This window comes from Nicotiana sylvestris, chromosome 8, assembly GCF_000393655.2.
Source record: "Nicotiana sylvestris chromosome 8, ASM39365v2, whole genome shotgun sequence".
NCBI classification, from domain to species: domain Eukaryota; kingdom Viridiplantae; phylum Streptophyta; class Magnoliopsida; order Solanales; family Solanaceae; genus Nicotiana; species Nicotiana sylvestris.
Genome location: NC_091064.1, coordinates 173,972,477 through 173,995,054, shown reverse-complemented (window position 1 = coordinate 173,995,054; position 22,578 = coordinate 173,972,477). Strand labels below are relative to the sequence as shown.

General features: G+C 38.2%; 1 protein-coding gene, 1 long non-coding RNA gene and 1 pseudogene across 2 annotated transcripts; 1 reads left to right on the top strand and 2 right to left on the bottom strand.

Moving 5' to 3' along the window:
• Positions 1-10,536: 10,536 nt before the first annotated feature.
• Positions 10,537-10,709, top strand: LOC138876731 (U2 spliceosomal RNA; annotated as a pseudogene).
• A 50-nt stretch (positions 10,710-10,759) lies between these two features.
• Positions 10,760-14,049, bottom strand: LOC104240989 (IQ domain-containing protein IQM1-like). The gene is made up of 9 exons (XM_009795889.2): positions 13,950-14,049; positions 12,951-13,442; positions 12,742-12,856; positions 12,579-12,644; positions 12,261-12,349; positions 12,084-12,171; positions 11,748-11,978; positions 11,565-11,666; positions 10,760-11,454 (listed from the first exon to the last, which is right to left on the bottom strand). The coding sequence occupies exons 2-9, from the start codon at positions 13,385-13,387 to the stop codon at positions 11,020-11,022; spliced, it is 1,563 nt and encodes a 520-aa protein (XP_009794191.1). The 5' UTR covers positions 13,388-13,442; positions 13,950-14,049; the 3' UTR covers positions 10,760-11,019.
• A 3,263-nt stretch (positions 14,050-17,312) lies between these two features.
• On the bottom strand, positions 17,313-20,693 carry LOC138874594 (uncharacterized). The gene is made up of 2 exons (XR_011401623.1): positions 19,045-20,693; positions 17,313-17,652 (listed from the first exon to the last, which is right to left on the bottom strand). It is a non-coding gene; the product is annotated as an uncharacterized lncRNA (long non-coding RNA).
• Between the last annotated feature and the right edge of the window lie 1,885 nt (positions 20,694-22,578).

Here is a 22,578-nt window from a genome sequence, read left to right as displayed (position 1 = left end):
GTCCAACCCAACACAGCCCTAACCGGGGTGTCATAAGTCACGAGCATCTACTAGGGTATAATTACAACTGAAAGTCTGAGTGTACAAATACAGACTAATGAATGAAGAGAGAGAGAAGTAATGCTGCGAACGCCGGCAGCTACCTTGCTAAACTCCAATGACTCTGCCTCCAATCAGCCAAAACCTGCTACCGGGTGTATAAATACTTGAATCTGCACACAAGGTGCAGAGAGTAAAGTGAGTACTCCAACTCAGTGAGTAATAATCATAACTAAAGTCTGAATGGTAAGAAATCACGTAAAGCATATCAAGATGCTGTATAGAAGCAGTTCAAAAACCAGTAAGAAAGCAATGACGCTGTAAAATCTCTTTAAACATCTTAGCTCAGTTTAAACTTCTTTGAAAATGGCTTTTTCAATAGTACGCAAATGAATGCAAAACAATTAGTGTAGATAAGCACAGAAATCCGCCCCTCGGGCACAAATAACATAGTTTAACAGGTAAATATGAAAGATAAACACATAAAGGTTCGCCCCTCGGGCTCAATGTCAACAACTCTGCCCCTCGGGCAATATCTCAGAACAATACCAGCCCCTCGGGCAATCACATAGAATGGTACCAGCCCCTCGGGCAATCACATAGAACAATATCAGCCCCTCGGGCTATCACATAGAACAATATCAGCCCCTCAGGCTATCACATAGAACAATATCAGCACCTCGGGCTATATCTCACATCACAATGGGTATCCGCGCTCACTGGGGGTGTACAAACTCCGGGAGGGGCCCCTTACGGCCCAAGCGCAATATCAAGTCATCTCGTGGCATCAAATCTAGGCCCTCGGCCTCATATCAGTCAAGCCACCTCGTGGCGTATATATCTCAGGCCCTCGGCCTCATAAACAATATCAACAAGTCACCTCGTGGCATACACATCTCAGGCCCTCGGCCTCAAATCAGTATCAGTGTTTCCTCACAACAAGGCCCTCGGCCTTTCTCAGTCAAAAATACAAGCCCCTCTGGCATTAGTAAAACAGTATTTCTCAGCCCAAAACATCATTTAAAATATCATTTAAGTCTCAAAACGGAGTAAAAATGGCTGAGTAGTAAAACAATGGAAATTAACATGACTAAGTTCAATTAATAAATCAAAACAGTGAGGAAATAGTAATAAAAATCTCCAAAGGGTTCAAATAGTTGGCACGAATCCCAAATACATGATGATAACATATAAGTTTCAGTCAAATACGCGGTAAAATCATCAGTCGAGACGGACCAAGTCACAATCCCCAATAATACACGACCTCACGCTCGTCATCAAGCGTGTGCCTCACTTTAATATAGCACTACGATGTACAATCTGGGGTTTCAAACCCTCAGAGCATCATTTACAATCATTACTCACCTCGAACCGGCTAAATCTCTAGCTCGCGATGCCTTTGCCCCTCGAATTGGCCTCCACGCGCGTCGAATCTATCCAAAATCAGAACAAATACGTCATAATATGCTAAGGGAACAAAGCCCAAGCGAAAACAATCAACAAAGGCGCACGATTCCCGAAATTACCAAAACCCGAGCCCCAGGCCCATGTCTCGGAATTTGACAAAATTCACAAAACTAGAATCCTTATACTCTCACGAGTCTAACCATACGAAAATTATCTAATTCCGATATCATTTGGTCCTTCAAATCATAATATTACATTTTTGAAAGATTTCACAATTTTCTTTCCAAATTCCATCCCAAATCACAAATTAAATGATGAATTTAATGATAGATTCATGTACTCTAGCCAAATCTGAGATAGAATCACTTACCCCAATAAATTTCTTGAAAAACCTTCGAAAAATTGCCAAAATCCGAGCTCTCTAGGTCAAAATAACAAATAAAACCCAAAACCTCGTATTTATAGAGTACCCCACAGATTTCCACCTCCGCGGACCGCACAAAATCGACCGCGGTCAGCACAAAACCAGTGCGATCTGCACAAAAACGACCGCGGCCGCACAGCTTTCCACTGCAATTATAGGCTTTAGTGTTTTGGCCATAACTTTCGCTACAGATATCCGAATTGTGATATCTTTACCTTTCTGAAAACTAGACACGAAGGACTACACTTTTTGTTTTCGAATCGTCTCAAGATTCCTTGTAGATCAAAAGATATGAGCTTCCGAAGTAGGACCAGTGAAAAGTTCTCCACCGCGGCCGCACAACACCTACCGCGGCCGCACTTCTTTTTGTGTGGTCCGCACAACACATACCGCGGCCGCACTTCTTTTTGTGCGGACCGCACGATTGCGTTCCGAGTCCTGCAACCCTTTTGGACCTGCTACAACTATGATTTTCGGCCTAACACATCCCGAAACCTACCCGGAACTTCAAACCAATTGTACCAACACATCCCATGACATCATTCAAACTTGTTCAAAACTTCGGAACGCTCACAACAACATCAAATCACCAATTTAACATAGGATTCAAGCCTAAGAACTCCAAGAACTCTTAAATTATGCTTTTGATCAAAAATTCTATCAAATCTCGTCTGAATGACCTAAAATTTTGCACACACATCCCAAATGACACAACGAAACTACTGCAACTCTCGGAATTTCATTCCGACCCCTATATCAAAATCTCACCTATCAACTAGAAAGCGCCGAAATCTCAATTTCGTCAATCCAAGCCTAAACCTTCCACGGACTTCCAAAATCCATTCCGATCACGCTTCTAAGTCCCAAATCACCTAACGGAGCTAACCAAATCATAAAATTCCAATCCGAGATCATATACAAACAAGTCAAATATTGGTCAAACCTTTCAAATTTTAAGCTTTCAACTGAGACTGTTCTTCCAAATTAAATTCTGATTAACCTGAAACCCAACACCAACGATTTACATAAGTCATATTGCATCACACGGGGCAAGTTATTCCCGAGAACTGGCGAGCGAAATGCAAAAGCTCAAAACGATCGGTCTGGTCGTGACATCTCCCCCCACTTAAACATACGTTCGTCCTCGAACGTGCCTAGAGTTGTTCCAAAAGCCAACCAATTGTTAAATAACCTCACCATGCACATACCTGGGGGTGATCACACGTCACCCTATCTCACATAGGTTCGATAACACAATATAACTGAAATTTCACAATTCATCCTAGTCCATAAACCATATAACCACATTTCCTCTTCTAAAAGCATCAACACGATCAGAATCTCACATTTATACTGTGAATAAGTCCAAACAAGCTATAACAAATGATACATGCTATCTCTGGTGCAATCATATGATATACCACATAACTCAACACTTGTAGTGATAACTTCTAACTACAGCAACTGCACACACCATCCGCATACTGATAGAAAAACTCTTATCAACTAAAGTCTCATCCCAACACTTTCATATACTACCAATGATCACTAAGACACGCGGTAAGCCATAACCATTTCCCAGATCAACCATTCATGAAGTCACTCCTTCCTTGGAAAATACCACAAAAAATTTCCGAATCGAAGCTCGATAATATCCTTCCAACATGCTGAAATCGCATCCGTTCGTATTTATTAATGATCCCCAACGATCTCCTCTAATCCAACACATTACTCTGGTGATATGACACATCCATACAGACCTAAGCCACAGCTTGCACAATACACGCATCAATACGCAACAGTCCGAACATACTCAAATCATGAAAATGACTCAAATGAAAGAGCTGAACCTCAAGTTCACTAGTACCACCACAACACAAGACTGAGAACCTATCTCACATCATAGGAACAGAACACATGAATCGAACCTGCAAGGTCATACCTCCACATAACTTCGCTGTGATGTGCGATCCTATCCAACACTGCTCCACATGAGCCACCTTAGTCACATTGCTCGAAATCGACAACCACGCAAAATTCGATGTCTGGAACCAAAGCAAATCATCATACCCACTGTGAAGCAAATAACATACACCACACTGACCCGAAAGGATATAACCAATACGCCATTCACCGAGCAACACCCAATCACTCTTCCCGCTCGACTTCCACTATGAAACCCCAATAGAACCGCACCATATGTACCTATAACCAACAAATCATAACATCTCGCAACACAGAAAGGTAACTCATGGATCTCCCCAGATTACTAATAAGCTCAATAACAATCGAATCAACACACCCCTCAACAGTACAATTCGGAGCCAACCAAGCCAGCTCAAATTAGAACACACATCTACATTCGCCTTCCAACGAGCTCCTTATCACAAAAATCCTGGAGTTGCTCTTCAACTCTTTTAACTCTGCTGGTGCCATACGATACAGTGCCCAACATCAAATCAATACCGAAATCAACAACCTTGCCTGACGACATGCCCGGCCACAAGAAACATATCCGAAAAGTCTCTCACTACCGGAACTAAATCAATGGTAGGAGCCTCTGCACTAACATCTATCACGAAAACCCAACTAAGAAAAACAATCCTTCCCAGCCGCCCGCTGGGTCTTCGAAATATAAAACCACTCCACTAGGACATAATCCATCGAACCTCCCCACTCAATCTGTGACATTTCCGGCATAGCCAACGGCGTCGCCTTAGCGCAATAGTCCAGAATGACACCACACAGAGACAAACAATCTGAACCCAATATCACATCAAAAATCTAACATACCAAGCAACAAAAGATCCGCTCAGATCTCAAAATCCCGATAGTCACTAAACAGTGCCGATACACACGACTCACAACCACCACATAGCCTGAATGTGAGAACTTCCCATCTCCAACTCCATATGGCCCAAGAATAAACATATCTAGTTCCAATTCCACCGTCCGAATACATACCACACCTCAAATACCCAATCATTCCACGAGAGAAAATCTAGAATTCCTCTATGCCACCAAGCAAACGCGAATATCAACAGTCGATCTAACAAGAAAATGCCGCAATACTACTGAAGTATCATCAACTTACTCACATTGCCCTTTCTGAAACATATGCCCTCGTCAAATCACCCCAAATTAGCAATACCATTTTCTTAATCATCTGAAGACCCTTTCTCTAATTATCTGAAGCTCGTTCCTCTAATTATCTAAAACTGCCCGCCGCCTAAGAGTTGTGACCTTCCTTTCAGAACCAAACTGCAACCTTACACACGCGATTCTCAATCCTTCACAACATACCGCATAACCCGTACCATCCTAGAATAACCATGAGAACTTCATATCCCTTCCGAACCACAAACAACTATGCATTCCACTAGTCAAGAACTCCCAATTGATCCCATCTAGAAGAGAACCACTATACATCCCATGCTTTTTACGCCGATAGGAAAAATATACCTCTCTAACTGTGGTGGAAACCATCTAGAACTCCCCGAATTCCTTTTGCACAATACTAACTCATCAGGACGGAATCCTTCTAATTCAACCGAGCTACGCATGTACTAAAGCCCAAAAGAATTTCCGCAAAACACCTGTAGAGACTCGTTACCTCGAAAACACCCAGGGAACTAATCATATCCTTACCATACCGATCTGGCCTACTACCACACTATCCCATCTATTCGAGTTTCCTTCTGATCTACCGTTAGCTTGACACTTGTTGCTACAACGCCACAATGCCTCAACCCAGACTCACCACACGAGACCCAAGTATCTAAGGCTCAGAAGCCGCTGAGTACTCTTTTAAATGTTTTCAAAAGCACCACATTCAAAATACCTACCCCGAAGGGACTTCCTGCGAATCTGGAACCATTACCTCCCTAATACTGATATATGAATCCCATAGTTAATGTAGAAAGTACCACAAGTCTTGACATCTTCCAAATAAAAACTCAGTTCCTAACCACATATACAACTTTAAAATACCCAATTGCTACATGTAGAATCTTGAACACATTAGAACCATTCTCGAGAGTCATTCACTCTATTCAAACTGCAATTAGTCTGGTCAAATGAACCTAACAACCCGTGCCTCATTGGCACTCCAACATCGCAGAATGTAACCTCATCCCAATACAACCAAGCAACTTCCTGCTCTATGCACCGAGCATTCTTGCCAATAACAACTCAAGACATCATGTGATTCTCACACACCTATGAAGCATAATATAATCTTCGTCAAAATTTTCCTTTACTCGAGCTGTCCTCGGTCTCAATTTCCGCAAGCCATAACTGATTCACCAGCACGCCTCAAACTGGAACCAACATAGCACCTAACCGTGCAATCGCCTAATCAATAGTAGGCTTCCCCACTTGGCTCAAAGCCATAGACCAGCACACACTCAATAACTCATAACGATTATACTCTATTGATGCCATGATACCATAGTGAGATTAAACTCAAATCTTTTATAAGCCTGTGAAAACACAGATCATCTAGAATTTTAACTCTTCTGCAAATCTCGCATTCCACTCTCACAATAGTTATACCCACTCTCTAAGTGACCCAATTTAAATTGCAACACATATCCTTCACTCGCAAATGAGATCTTCTAACAGACACATAAGGTTCGTACAACCTCAGAACATTTCGCAGGAGACAACCCACCTGCTTTGCCTCTAACTAACATTTCTGTATACCTTCCACCGTTAGAAACTGTACGCAGTCGAACTCATACTGCAACATGAAATTTACTTCACTCACAACTGGGAATCATGAAAAAATCCTTCACACGCCTATAACTCGGGGCTATACCTCGAATCAAGATGGAATTCAAGCACCTAATAGTTCTTCTATCCTCTAGCAGACTTTCTCGTCGCTTCCAAATCATGTGGATACATCTCGCAGTACCAATATACTCATCATATAGTTATCTAGCCATCACTTCCACTAGTAGGGACAATACCGAACATATACGTTCAAAAATACTTGCTCACACAATCAGCACCTCGGTGCTCAAGCTATAGGCAAAGATCCGGCTCAAGTCCTCCAGATTGGCCCAACATCAACTCACAGAGATCACATCTCACCCCTCGATCAGGGAATCACAAGCCATCGAGGCACATCTGATACTGAGCTCTCATGCGTGCATATGAACGCGTGGAAGGAATTCAAGAGTTACTTTTCAAGCTGAATCAAGGACGCACGATTAGATTTAAAAAATGTGAAGTTTTTCCAAAGGTTTTGCAGCCTCTCGAGGATAAATACAGACGTCTCCGTACCGATCCGCGAGACTCTACTAAACCTACTCATGACTCGTGAGACCTATGTAACCTAGGCTCTGATACCAACTTGTCACGATCCTAACCCCGAACCTGGTCGTGATGGCGCCTATTGTGAAGACAAGGCCAGCCAGTTCAACCCAACTCAACTTTTAAAGCATTAATCAACATAAAAATAATCTAAACATGATTTAAACAATACTAAATAGCGGAAATATCGTTAACAATGTGAAAAGTCCAACCCGACACAGCCCTAACCAGGGTGTCACAAGTCACGAGCATCTACTAGGGTATAATTACAACTGAAAGTCTGAGTGTACAAATACAGACTAATGAATGAAGAGAGAGAGAAGCAGTGCTGCGAACGCCGGAAGCTACCTCGCTAAACTCCGATGACTCTGCCTCCGGTCAGCCAAAACCCGCTACTTGGTGTATAAATACCTGAATCTGCACACAAGGTACAGGGAGTAAAGTGATTACTCCAACCTAGTGAGTAATAATCATAACTAAAGTCTGAATGGTAAGAAATCATGTAAAGCATACCAAGATGTTGTATAGAAACAGTTCAAAAACTAGTAAGAAAGCAGTGAAGCTGTAAAATCTCTTTAAACATCTTAGCTCAGTTTAAACTTCTTTGAAAATGGCTTTTTCAATAGTACGCAAATGAATGCAAAATAGTTAGTGAATATAAGCACAGAAATCCGCCCCTCGGGCACAAATAACATAGTTTAACAGGTAAATGACAAGTACATAAGAAAGATAAACACATAAAGGTTCGCCCCTCGGGCTCAATGCCAACAACTCTGCCCCTCGGGCAATATCTCACAACAATACCAGCCCTTCGGGCAATCATATAGAACGGTACCAGCCCCTCGGGCAATCACATAGAACAATATCAGCCCCTCGGGCTATCACATAGAACAATATCAGCCCCTCGGGCTATCACATAGAACAATATCAGCCCCTCGGGCTATATCTCACATCACAATGGGTACCCGCGCTCACTAGGGATGTATAGACTCCGGGAGGGGCCACTTACGGCCCAAGTGCAATATCAAGCCATCTTGTGGCATCAAATCTAGGCCCTCGGCCTCATATCAGTCAAGCCACTCGTGGCATATATATCTCAGGCCCTCGGCCTCAAATCAGTATTAGTGTTTCCTCACAACTAGGCCCTCGGCCTTACTTAGTCAAAAATACTCACAAGCCCCTCGGGCATTAGTAAACAATATTTCTCAGCCCAAAACATCATCTAAAATATCAATTAAGTCTCAAAACAGAGTAAAAATGGCTGAGTAGTAAAACAGTGGAAAATAACATGACTGAGTTCAATTAATAAATCAAAACAGTGAGGAAATAGTAATAAAAATCCCTGAAGGGTTCAAATAGTTGGCAATCAGCCCAAATATGGCAATCAGCCCAAATCATGATGATAACATATAAGTTTCAGTCCAATACGTGGTAAAATCATCAGTCGGGACGGACCAAGTTTTAATCCCCAATAACACATGACCCCACACTCTTCATCAAGCGTGTGCCTCACTTCAATATAGCACTACGATGTGCAATCCGGGGTTTTAAACCCTCATAGCATCATTTACAATCATTACTCACCTCGAACTGGCTAAATTTCTAGCTCGCGACGCTTTGCCCCTCGAATTGGCCTCCATGCGCGTCGAATCTATCCAAAATCAGAACGAATACGTCATAATATGCTAAGGGAACAAAGCCCAAGTGAAAACAGTCAACAAAGGGCGTGATTCCCGAAATTACCAAAACCCGAGCCCCCGGTCCCACGTCTCGAAATTTGACAAAATTCACAAAACTAGAATCCTAATATTCTCACGAGTCTAACCATATGAAAATTATCCAATTCCAATACCATTTGGTCTTTCAAATCATCATATTACATTTTTGAAAGATTTCATAATTTTCTTCTCAAATTCCATCCCAAATCACGAATTAAATGATAAATTCAATGATAGATTCATGTACTCTAGCCAAATCTGAGTTAGAATCACTTACCCCGATGAATTTCTTGAAAAGCTTTCGAAAAATCGCCAAAATCCGAGCTTCCTAGGTCAAAATATCAAATAAAACCCAAAACATCGTATTTATAGAGTACCCCACAGATTTCCACCTCCACGGACCGCACAAAATCGATCGTGGTCCGCACAAAATGACCGCGACCGCATAGCTTTCCACTGCAGTGATAGGCTTTCGTATTTTGGTCATAACTTTCGCTACAGATGTCCAAATTGTGACATCTTTAACTATCTGGAAACTAGACACGAAGGACTATAATTTTCGTTTTTGAATATCTCAAAATTCCTTGTATATCAAAAGATATGAGCTTCCGAAATAGGACCAGTGAAAAGTTCCCCACCGCGGCCGCACAACATTTTGTGCGAGCCGCACAACACCTACCGCGGCTGCACTTCTTTTTGTGCGGTCCGCACAGCACATACCGCAGCCGCACTTCTTTTTGTGCGGACCGCACGGGTGGGTTCCGAGGCCTGCAACCCTTCTGGACCTGCTACAGTTATGATTTTCGACCTAACACATCCCAGAACCTACTCGGATCTTCAAACCAATTGTACCAACACATTCCATGACATCGTTCAAACTTGTTCAAAACTTCGGAACGCTCACAACAACATCAAATCACCAATTTAACATAAGATTCAAGCCTAAGAACTCCAAGAACTCTTAAATTATGCATTCGATCAAAAAGTCTATCAAATCTCGTCCGAATGACCTAAAATTTTGCACACACATCCCAAATGATACAACGAAACTACTGCAACTCTTGAAATTCCATTCCGGCCCCTATATCAAAATCTCACCTATCAATTGGAAAGCGGTGAAATCTCAATTTTGCCAATCCAAGTCTAAACCTTCCATGGACTTCCAAAATGCATTCCGATCACGCTCCTAAGTCCCAAATCACCTAACGGAGCTAACCAAATTATAAAAATTCTAATCCGAGATCATATACAAACAAGTCAAATATTGGTCAAACCTTTCAAATTTTAAGCTTTCAACTGAGACTGTTCTTCCATATTAAATTCAGATTAACCTGAAACCCAACACCAACGATTTACATAAGTCATATTGCATCACACGGGGCAAGTCATGCCCGAGAACTGGCGAGCGAAATGCAAAAGCTCAAAACGACTGGTCGGGTCGTTACACCTTTTTTGCCATATTTAAAGGTTCTATATTTGCTTAGATTTGAATGCTAGGGCTTCTCTTCTTCTCCTATTGCTTTGATTGAAAAGATTCCGTCTTCGTGTCGTCTTTGGAGCCTCCGATTTGGACGAAGACAAGCCGAGAGCATCAAGTATAATTTGAACGAGTCAATTTATAGAAAAGCATGCATACCTTTCTTGGCCTTTTGGCTAAGATCAACCGTAGTATTTGTTCTTATCAGTTTAATATGAGTACTCACACGATATTAACTCAATTTTTTTAGGGAGAGAGTCTACCACAATAGTGGGCTCTCAAGTATTGTCTTGGCGTTGCACTATTGCCTTGGCCTGGCACACCTTGCCAATTCTAGTTCAGTATTGTCTTTAAATTAAAAGCAAGCTAGAGAAACAGTGAGAAAAAAACTTTAACATAATCTTATGATTCTTATAAAGAACTTTATCTTATTCTGTACACTAAAGAGTTCAGGAACCAAAGACTGCAGCCATAACTAACAGTTAAAGTCCTAAAAAAACTTGATCATATATCGTACAACACCGGATTAAGGAACCAAAGAATTTAACTACCTTAACACTAAAAGCTCTCTAAAAAAAACTTGAAAGGGTCAACAAAATCAGTGAATAAATTATTCACCTTTCTTATGAATCCACAACCTAAGTACTGCTAGTAACAGAAACTCTTGGGCTTGGAAGTCCCATGTATGCGAGCCTAGGCGAGACACGAATTTTTGGGCTCGGTCGTGGTGAAGGGATTGGATAACAATTCTTGGGCTGAGACAATGTAACCCTCGGAGAAAGATTAACTTTTTCAAGGGCCTGAGATTGAAGATCAATGGGATAGTCTCTAACACAGCCAATGCGGGGACCAACTCCACTTGTCCATTTGCAAGATAAACGCTTGGTCAAGTCAACAACTGGTGCCTCTGTCTGGTCTTCGCCGGTAGGCCTAAAATTTTCTTGATCACCAGTTGTTTTCGACACATCACTGACCGGGCCATCGTCCTTAGCTACATCTGCATCACAAGTTTGTGATAAAGTTTTCTCCATGTCTTTGTTAGATGAAGGTCTATCATCATCTATTGCACATCTCTGCAGATTAAAACATTAGTGAATTGCCCGTTAGCATCATTACTACTTGCTAAATCGGCACTAAACTGAACATGAATATATGAGTTGAAAAGCAAAAGCACTGTAGTTACCTTAACGTTAGCCAAATCAACATGGTGTTCCTCGAGGAAACTGATGAATTCCTTAAAATTATCTTCCGTAGGAAGATAGTGACCACTGTATGGCCATAATGCCTAGAGAAAATGGGACTAAAATCAGTGAAATGATACAAAAGAAAATTATATGCATATTTTTGTGTGATTTGAGAATATTACCTCAAGAATCCCGTCCTGAGCAACCAATCTACCAGCTGCTGTAGTAGCACCACCGGATAGAAAACTAGAGTGTTGGAAAACACCCTTCTTTTTCATTCCCACATAAAGAGTTCGCGAAGTACTAAGAACGAAAATCCACTTCGATCCTTCTCTTGTATTCAACAGCATCCCACTTTTCTTATACACCAACTTGCCATCCTCCACAATTACTTCATAGGCTTCTCTTTCTTTCTGCAACAATAAGGCATGAAAAAGTTGAAAATATTATCTTCCATCTAACATATACAATGTAAGTGCAACAATAATAAAAGAGGAAATAGATTAGATTGGACTTACAGGTCCTAAATACTTGATGCATTGACGTTGCAAATCAACTCTTTGGCAACGCTCAAGATTTACTTCTTTGCCATCACCCACATCCAACCTACAATAAAGAAGTAGGCTTGAAATGTTAGCGGAAACTTGACATTTGAATGAAGCTAAACTACTTGTGCTTTTGCGAGGCGATCTTACCAATAGAAGAAAGGTTGTGTGCTTTTGCTGTTGGACCATACATCATAGTAAAAGTGTAAGTTGTGTCCATAACGATGACGTGGGTCAATCTGTAGTTAAAAAAACAGCAAATTAAAGCGCCATCTTCGTAAGCAATCAGTATAGAGTTAATTTCTTGAGTAAAAAGAACCATTCCAAAATTTTGACCATACCAGCCAATAATGCGTTAAACTTCTAAAACCTAGACTTAATAGACATGAATAAGTTCTCTACTGTATGTTTGATACTTCATATAATCGATATATATGCATAAAAAATCAGATAGCAGCAAGGCCTTACAGCTTCCAGCCAATGTTGTAGAGCTAGTTTTTGAGCCTTTTCATCCTTCAACAAACCTTTGCCTACCTGTAGATCATAAACATGATTTTGCTCAATTCTTGAGTAAAACTTTTTGCTGTCAAAATTCATTAATGCGACCTATATTTGGTTCTCGTTAACATACCTTAGCAGCTCGTGTTCTGGCACGTGACCATCGTGACACCGCAGCTTCATGTTTATTGACATCAAAAAATGATATAGAGCTTTGTTTTAAAGCTGCAGAATCCAAGGCCTTCCACCTAAAATACATGAAGGAGAAAATTAGAAACCAAGACTACAATTCTACAAACGTAACCGATTTTACACAACAGAGAGGCGGCAAAAGAAACATACCAGAGCTCTTCAACAACTACAGCACAATCTGCAAGGTTCCTTCTTGTCCTATAACTCTTGTACACAGTCTGGAGCTTAGTCGCAGCAGCGTCAAGCTCAGTAACAGGTCGCGGAGAAGAGAACACAAAGGGTTCTGGAATTGAGAGTCTTGGTACTGAATCCATTTTTCCATTGTCAATAACCAAACTATTAAGTGGAGTACAAGTTTTAAGCTTTTGTTTCTCGTATTTTGGACTTTCTTCTGAATAATCAGATTTTCTAACATTCTTAGCATCTTTTTCTTTGAAACTGAGTGTTCTCAAAGATAATTCTCCATTTTTCCTCTCAATGCTTACTGATCTGACAATAGATCTTCCCATTGTGTCTGGAAAAATAAGATAACTATGCCTTATAATTTCATTCCATGCTGATAACAGTATTGAAAGAGAGAGTCCCATTCACTGGACAAGCTGCAATTTGACCTCAGATGCCTTATGGTAGTGATAATGAATCCTGCTAAAAGAAACCATTGATTTTGTTACAAATTAGGAAATCCCATCTAATTCAAAGCCATTAAAATTTTTCTCTAAACCCATTCCTCCACAACCCCACAAAGAAAAGAGGAAAACTTTATTATAGTAGTATTATATTTTTCAGAAATAGCAAAATAACAAAAGAATTCAAGAAAATTCTGTAACTAGAGAAGAGACAGTGGGAAAATCAACATGTCTTTTCTCCAAATAGAAAAAGGGCATTTCAGCAACATTATTAACATAAAAAAACAACTCAAAATACAAATTGTCAATGGATACAAAGCCAGAGAGAGCAAACTAACACCTCTAGTAATTTACAAAATTGATGAAATACGTAAAGTCTGCAATTCATTTCATGAAATAGTTTTAAGCAACTCTATCATCTGCTTAATTTAAACAAAACAAAACAGCTCAAGAAATTAGCACTGAACCTACAAACTCTACCCAAAGCAGTAAAAAACAACCCATAATTGTAATAATTTCTCACCTTGAAAAACTAAAGCAGACTCTTGAATTCTTTCCTTCTTTTTTGCTCTCAAATTAAAGAAGGAGTTTTAGTTTGAAGGGATAAGTATAAGCAAGAAAATAATGTGTAGGAGTCTGACTTGTTAGTAGTCACATATTTATACTAGGAGTAGTTTGAATATTCAAAGTTTAGTAGTAGAAAAGTAGGTGGTTTGCTATAACTAGGGTCCTACTGCAGAAAATTTAAGTCTTGCATGGACTTTCATTGAAGGTAAGAGGAAATGATCAAGAAGTTGGTAACTGAGACTCGTGAAATTAATTTTAGATTTTCTCTGGTGTTGAAATCTAGGAAAAATGTGCATAAACAAACAAGAGTTATTAAAGAAAAAGGGAGTTTGTAATAATTTCAGTTGTGGGGCTTTGCGTCATTGCCAATTGCCATCATGTACTTTTGTTAGATGGACGCAATTATTAATAGGCAAACATTAGCGCCGTTTAAAATCGAACCCTAACCGTTAATCGAACCAAATCAATGACTTATTGACTTATTAGTATCGGATTACTGGGGTAATAGCTGGTAAACATATTGAAATTTTATAATTAACGGCTTAGCTGTTTGGGAACAGATTACTCAATTTTTTTATTGGATAAAGCGTTAACCCCCTAAGAATTTTTATATTTACATATACGTATCTTTAATTATTCCCATTAATTATATGTGGATCAACCTTCTCTAAAGACTTCAAAAGGATTTATATATAAACACACCACCTAGATGTACATGCTTTGACTGTATATAAGTTTTCAATCAGTTTGACCAGTTTTTAGTTTTTTCTTTTCTTGACATGAAACAGTTAATTATGCAACCAAAAAAATACTTATACAAGTGCATTAGTGCAGTACAAAACTACAAAGTATTAACAGATTCTATCATGCTGCAATGGATGTTAACAAGTTTGGTAAACTGAAGCGCGGTACATACTAATGAGGGAGTCGAGTCACTTTATCACGTTTGGCCGTTTGGTAATCATAATACTAGGATTGTTCAAAAAAAATCTACTTGATATAGCCAATAAACCGCTCGATAACCGTCCTATAATTATTAATTTAATACCAATCCGTCTTTTGTCGTATTGGATGGCTAGCAAATTACTCCATTTATATTCCGATAACAGATAAGCCGAACCGTTAAGCGTAATTATCCGTCCGATAAGCACCACTAGAAACATCAGTTTTAGTCTACAACCAAAACTATTTATATTCGATAACTACAAAAGTATATAATTTGCATATTGTATATGTATATGTATTTCGCTGAAGTATTATTTTAAGAACGACTATTTAGTGTCGATTTACCATTATTATTTATTGAATGGGAGATGCTATAAATCGGAGCCGACTTCATGATTTTCTAAAATCTTTGGTTTTTTATCAAAAAAATTTGCTATATAGTTAAATAGCTGTACTAATTTTTTTGTTACATGAATAATTTGTGAGTATTAGGGTATGTGCCAAATAAGCTTTAGAATATAAATTACCACGTATTAACCGTTGCCGAAAAGAAAATTGACACAACTATTTCACAGTCTTTGGACAAGGTTATTGGGAACTGTTAGTGCTATTTGTTCGAGTGATGCGAAAAATATTTCATAATCTTTAAATAAAGTTGTTGGGAACTGTTAATGCTATTTGTTCGAATGATGTGAAAAAGAAAAGGTGCCTAAGTCTAAAGATATCTTGGATATAAGTGGGACAGAGGGTATGGGCAGCTTCTCTTGGATATCTAGAAAAATTCTGTGCCTAAGTCTAAAGATGTCTTGGATATAAGTGGGACAGAGGGTATGGGCAGCTTCTCTTGGATATCTAGAAAAATTCTTTCTCATTATTATATAAATAGGTTATGTACAAAGAAATCAACAAGAAAAGATATTGAAGATTCTCATGGTATCACTAAGATAATTTTTTACAATTTTCTCTTGTTCTCCTTTTTCTTTGAATCTCCATCAACACAAAGATGGTTGAATCAGACACTGAAAATATTTTTTCTGATCCAAAAATGGCTGAGACATTGGCTGAAAAAATAGATGCTTGTCATCTTTATTTTCTGAATAACTCAGATTCTCCGGGAATGAATCTCATCAATATAAACTTTGATGGAACTAGTTATGCAAACTGGCGTAGAGGCATCTTGATATCTTTATCCGCTAAGAACAAGCTTGGATTTATTAATGGAACTTATACCATGCCAACAGATCCACTGATGCAAGATCAATGGAGGAGGTGCAATGACATGGTCATTGCTTGGTTGCTTAACTCTCTCAGCAAGGATATTGCAGAAAGTGTTATTTACTCTCAAACGACTGAAGAGTTGTGGAATGAGTTAGAGCAGCGTTATGGGAAAGCTGATGGGACTAAGTTGTTCTAGTTACAAAGAGAGCTAAACAACATCAACCAAGGAACTAATGATGTGGCAGGGTATTTCACTAAGCTGAAGAGAATTTGGGATCAAATGAAGGCCCTAAATACTTTTATGACTTGCAACTGTGATTGCAAATGTGGTGCAAAGTCACACAACCACAAGATGAATGAGGATCAAAAGTTAATACAATTTCTAATGGGGCTGAATGATGTTTACAGTGGAGTAATTAAGAGGTAATATCTTGATGATGAAATCACTCCCCACAACTGCACAAGCTTACTCAATCATCTTGCATGAGGAAACTCAAAGGGAGATACACTCAGGTACTCATGTCTCTACTGAATCTATCGCTTTTATGTTGACTAGACAGAGATGGAATGGACAAAGGAGAAACATAGAGAACAAAGGAGGAAATCAACTTTCTAACTCTGATTTGAGGAAACATGAGTTGTAACGCAGATATTGCAGAAAGACAGGACATATTAAAGAAAATGCTACAAGTTGGTTGGTTATCCGGAACATTTCAAGTTAAGCAAACAAAGGCAAGGGGCTATGGAAACCATCAAGTTAATGTAGTAAATACCCAAGAAGGAGATAGTGCAGGTACTGGAGCAGATGCAGTACTAACTTCAGTCAACAGTCAAGGCTTTACCAAAGAACAATGTGAAAAATTAATCCAAATGTTCCGGACAGTGCACGGATTTAGTGGATCAACCTCAAAACTTGAACCTGATGTTAGTGCGAATCTTGCTGGTACAAATTTTGTTCTACAGACGTTTACCTCTTTCTTTTCCAACCTTTTTCATAATACTTGGATTATTGACTCAGGTGAAACACAACACATGACATATGATAAGAACCTACTTCATAACATGAAGAAACTTTCAAATCCCATCTTTGTTAATTTACCTAATTCCTACAAAGTAAAGGTTACAATGGTAGGAAGTTTGTTCTTGAACTTAGATCTTGAGATTCATAATGTGCTTGTTGTCCCTAGATTCAAACACAATTTGTTGTCAGTATATCAACTTTGTAAGCAAGTTAATTGTATTTTGATTTTTACTAAGCATGGGTATTTTATACAGGCCCCTTCAATGAAGAGGCATCAGCTTTTTGGTGAAGCAAAAACAGGTCTTTACATGCTGAAAGATAACACTTCTCAAGACTTTTCAAAGCTCAATGTCCAAGTTTCTTCAGTTGCCAGTCAATTACCTAAGTGCAATGCTACAGAGTCATGTCCTTTTGTGTCCAAGTTTGCTTGTTCTAAATCTTTGAGTCATGTTTGTTCTGAGTCTTTAAGTCCTGTCTGTCATGAAAATTTGAATGAAACAATCAATGAAATTATTCCTAGTTGCAATATTTCTACTATTGAAAAACTTTGGCACAATAGATTGGGACATCTCTCTTATCATACAATGAAGAACATTACCGGAATTCCTATCACTTTTAGAGAACTTAAAGATTTTCCTTGTGAAATTTTCCCCATGGCAAGACAATCTAAACTACCTTTTCCAACCAGCACTATTAAATCCAAAAAGTATTTTGACTTGATTCACATTGATACATGGGGACCTTATAATACTCCAACATATAAAGGAGAAAAGTATTTTCTTACTATAGTGGATGATTTTTCTAGAAGTACTTGGACTTATCTCCTTTCCACAAAATTAAATGCCTTTCCTATTTTGAAATCTTTCCTTGCCCTTATTGAAAGACAATTTTCTGCCAAAGCGAAAGTAATAAGATCAGATAATGCTTATGAATTAGGAACAGGGAACATTCCTAAAGATTATTTTTCTTCTCAAAGAATAATTCATCAAACCACTTGTGTTGCAACTCCACAACAGAATGAAGTGGTTGAACACAAACATAGACATTTGCTTGAGACTTGTAGAGCTTTATTATTTCAGTCACATTCTCCAAAGAAATTCTGGGATGACTGCCTTCTTACTACAACACATTTAATTAATAGGTTTCCTTCTAAAGTTCTTCAAAACAGGTCTCCTTATCAAGTAGTTTTTGGAAAACAACCAGGTTATTCTTATTTGAAACCTTTTGGATGTTTGAGTTTTATATCTACACTTTCTAGAAATAGGGACAAACAAGATCCTAGGGCATTACTAGGTGTGTTTTTAGGTTATCCATATGGTAAGAAAGGATACAAAGTTCTTAGTCTGCAATCAAGTCAAATATTCATTTCAAGAGATGTGAAATTCATTGAAAATATCTTCCCTTTTTCATATTCAAAACCTATGTCACATTTGTTTCCTGCTTGTTTTCATTCATCTACTGATTTAGTAGATCAACCAATGATAATTCAAGGAAAATATACTTCACATGAACCCTCATCACTCAAAGACACTACATCTCAGTCACATGAATTACAGGCCACTTTGAGTCAATCCCCTGAAGTTTCCTATGATATAATTTTTAGTCCAAATCAATACTCTAGGTCTCCTGAAACTTCCCCTAATTTTGATGAAGTGTTATCTACAGCAGAAGAACCGATTTTACGCAGATCAGATAGAATACATAATGTACCTAAGTATTTATCAAATTATATATGTAACTCTGCTTACTCTGTGATTTCTCCTAACCCCTTTTTTTTCCTATTCACTCCTTTTCTTTCTTTACTTTAACATAACAAAACAAAGATAAAATTAATTCCATATGTCAAATTGTAGAGCCTACTTCTTACCAGCAGGCAATGAAGCACCCAGGTTGGCAGGATGCCATGAAAAAAGAATTTGCAGCACTGGATTCCAATCACACTTGAGATGTGGTAAAGCTGCCTCAAGGGAGAAAAGCTTTGCCTTGTAAATGGGTGTACAAAGTTAAGTTAAAGTCAAATGGATCCTTGGAAAGATTAAAGGCTCGATTAGTTATAAGAGGAGATATACAACGAGAAGGAATTGATTATACCGAGACATTTTCTCCGGTGGTAAAGATCACCACAATTCGATGTATTTTGAGCATAGAAGTTAAGAGGAATTGGATTTTACACCAACTCGACGTCAATAATGCCTTTCTACATGGCGATCTGGACGAAAAGGTTTACATGAAATTTCCTCCTGGTCTAATAGGTCCTCCTTCACATGTGTGTCGACTTCGGAAATCACTATATGGACTTAAACAGGTATCACACCAATGGTATGCTAAATTATCTTCTACTTTAGGGACTAGAGGATATACTTTATCTTTGAATGATTACTCTCTCTTTTTTAAGACTTCTGGGAATGTCATCACTATTTTGGCCATCTATGTCGACGACATCTTAATAACTGGGAAAAATCAAGAAGAGATTGATGAAACCAAACATTTTCTTGATGCCGAATTTAGAATAAAAGACTTGGGAGAAGCTCAATACTTCTTGGGTTTGGAGCTTCTTCGAGAATCTGGAGGATTAGTCATCACTCAACAAAAATTTGCTCTAGATCTTCTCTCTGAGTTCGATTGTTTAAAAGAACGGCCAGCCTCAAGCCCTTTGGATCTAACTATCAAGATTTCAGCTAATTGCGGTACTCCTTTGAAGGATCCGATAATATATCGGCGGCTCTTAGGGAAGTTGAATTTTTTGATGAATACCAGACCAGATATCGCATTTGATGTTCAAACTCTAAGTCAACATATGCAATTCCCTTGCATTGGGCATTTTCAGGCAGCTCTACATACTCTAAGATATCTATCTGGAGACCCAGCACTTGGATTATTCATGTCTCCGGATCCCTCTTTTCAGCTCTTGGCCATCTTGTTCTGATACACGACGATCTGTAAGTGGATTTTTTAAAAGTCTTGGAGGCTGTCCGTTGTCATGGAAATCAAAGAAACAATCGGTAGTCGCCCTTTCTTCGGCAGAAGCAGAATATCGTTCTATGCATCGGCTTGTTGCGGAAATTAGTTGGCTTGTCCGCCTTCTACAAGATCTTTCAGCTCCTCCCTCCTTACCTGTGTCGCTTCACTGTGATAATCAATCTGCTATACATATAGCTAAAAATCTCGTCTTTCATGAACGAACCAAGCATATAGAGCTTGACTGCCACTTCGTTCATGAGAAATTGCTAGATGGGTTGATTTCGCTATCCTTGGTTCCTTCTTCTTCCCAAATTACAAATATATTCACCAAACCCTTATTTGGGCCTCTTCACCGATCAATTATAAGCAAGTTGGGAGTCCGATCTACTGGATCCCACTTGAGGGAGGGTGTTGCCGGAAAGAAAATCGACGTAATTATTTCACAGTCTTTGGACAAGGTTATTGGGAACTGTTAGTGCTATTTGTTCGAGTGATGCGAAAAATATCTCATAGTCTTTGAATAAAGTTGTTAGGAACTGTTAATGCTATTTGTTCGAATGATATGAAAAAGAAAAGGTGCCTAAGTCTAAAGGTGTCTTGGACATAAGTGGGACAGAGGGTATGGGCAGCTTCTCTTAGATAGCTAAAAATATTCTTTCTCATTATCATATAAATAGGTTATTGTACAAAGAAATCAACAAGAAAAGATATTGAAGATTCTCCATAATATTTCTCACTAACAAATTCGTAGCATTTGGACAATTTTTAGGAGAAATAACTTGAGGAAAAGCTTGTACAGAACAAGAAATATTATGAATCGTGTAGAAATAAATCTTTTATGAATTGGAACTATAATTGTTCCACTCAAATATTTCTTAATGAAGTTCCCGTCTTGAGAACTTAATTTCCCACCACCAACATTTAATTGGGCACATGTGAAATACTTTCTAAAAAATTTCAAGACATAAAACTATATAAATTCATAAGTCATGTTCAAAATGTTTGAATACTTTTTTCCCATTTTATTACACTTTGTTATTCAACGTACACAATTTTTGAAAAATATTTTTCAGGGAGTTTCTCAAATACTGTGAAACTAGCAAACTCTAGCAAGGCTGCAAGGCTTCTCATTCTTTTTCTTTTTTATTTCCTTTTTTTTTCTTTAATTTTTTTCAGTTTCTCTCCCCTTTTCCCCCTTTTAATGTTACTCATCCTTTTCCTTCTTCTTTAATTAGTCCGATGATTATTCGGAAAAAAATAGTGTGATAAATATGTACTTATCGTTCTTATATTCACTTTATTATTGTTTTTTATTTCCTAGTACGAGATACTAGTTTGTGCATCAATACTATCAATCACAAACAGGCAGTGGCGGACCTAGAATTTTGTGCAAGCAGATTCAATCTTAGAAGTACATAACTTTAGTCGTAAAATAGTAGTTGTCAAATGGGTTCAAATAAAATATTTATACAAAATTTATGCAGCTTTAATCGTAATTTATACATATACGCAGTATTATTTTTTGATGAAGCGGGTTCAGTTGAACCCGCTCGCCACCACTTGCGTCCGCCACTGCAAACATGAGCGGAGCCAACATTATAGTTACGGGTTCGGTAGAACCCAGTAGCTTTGGCTCAAACTCTGTATTTGTGATAAAGTTCATTAAATATGTATAAATAATCTATTTAGGACCTACTAAATAAAAAGAATTATGGTTCAAAACCCATAAACTAAAATTCTTAGTTCCGCGTTTGATCACAAATATTTAAAATGTAAACCAAGGAGAATTTAGCACTGGATTTGGATGCTTCAAGCACTAAGCAGTTTCCTTAAAGATAGAGAGATATGGTGGATCGCTTTGTATGTCTTCCTGTTAATGTTGAAGTCCCAAAGCTCGATTTACAAATTTCATGAATTTTTATTTTTAATATTTAATATAGTAATTAATATAATAATTAAAAATAAATTAAGATATGAAAATATAGAATGATATTAAAATTGTGTAAAATTCCAAGGAAGAAAGTACAAAAAGCTTCAACTATCTGGGCATCACAATATATGACATGGCATGATATCTTAAGCTAATTATAATAATAACATACTATATACACTGATTTGGGTTTAACTTCTTCTCACGCGCTACCCATTTCGTGCAAACAGGGCCCAATAGATGGTATGTACAGAAAAATTAGCCTAAATATCCGTCCACACAATCATTTAAATTAAACATAGTCGTCGGTTGTATAATATATGATAGACAGTTACAATTTTATTAAATTTAAATCCATAAGAAATTTAGATTTTATCATACAACAAATATATATTAGTCCAACCAAATACTTTGGGCTAGTATAATTGGGTTATTTATTTAAATCTAATTAAATTGATTAAAATAAAAGTCCAATATTATTGGGCTGCTCGATTTAATTAATTTTCTACA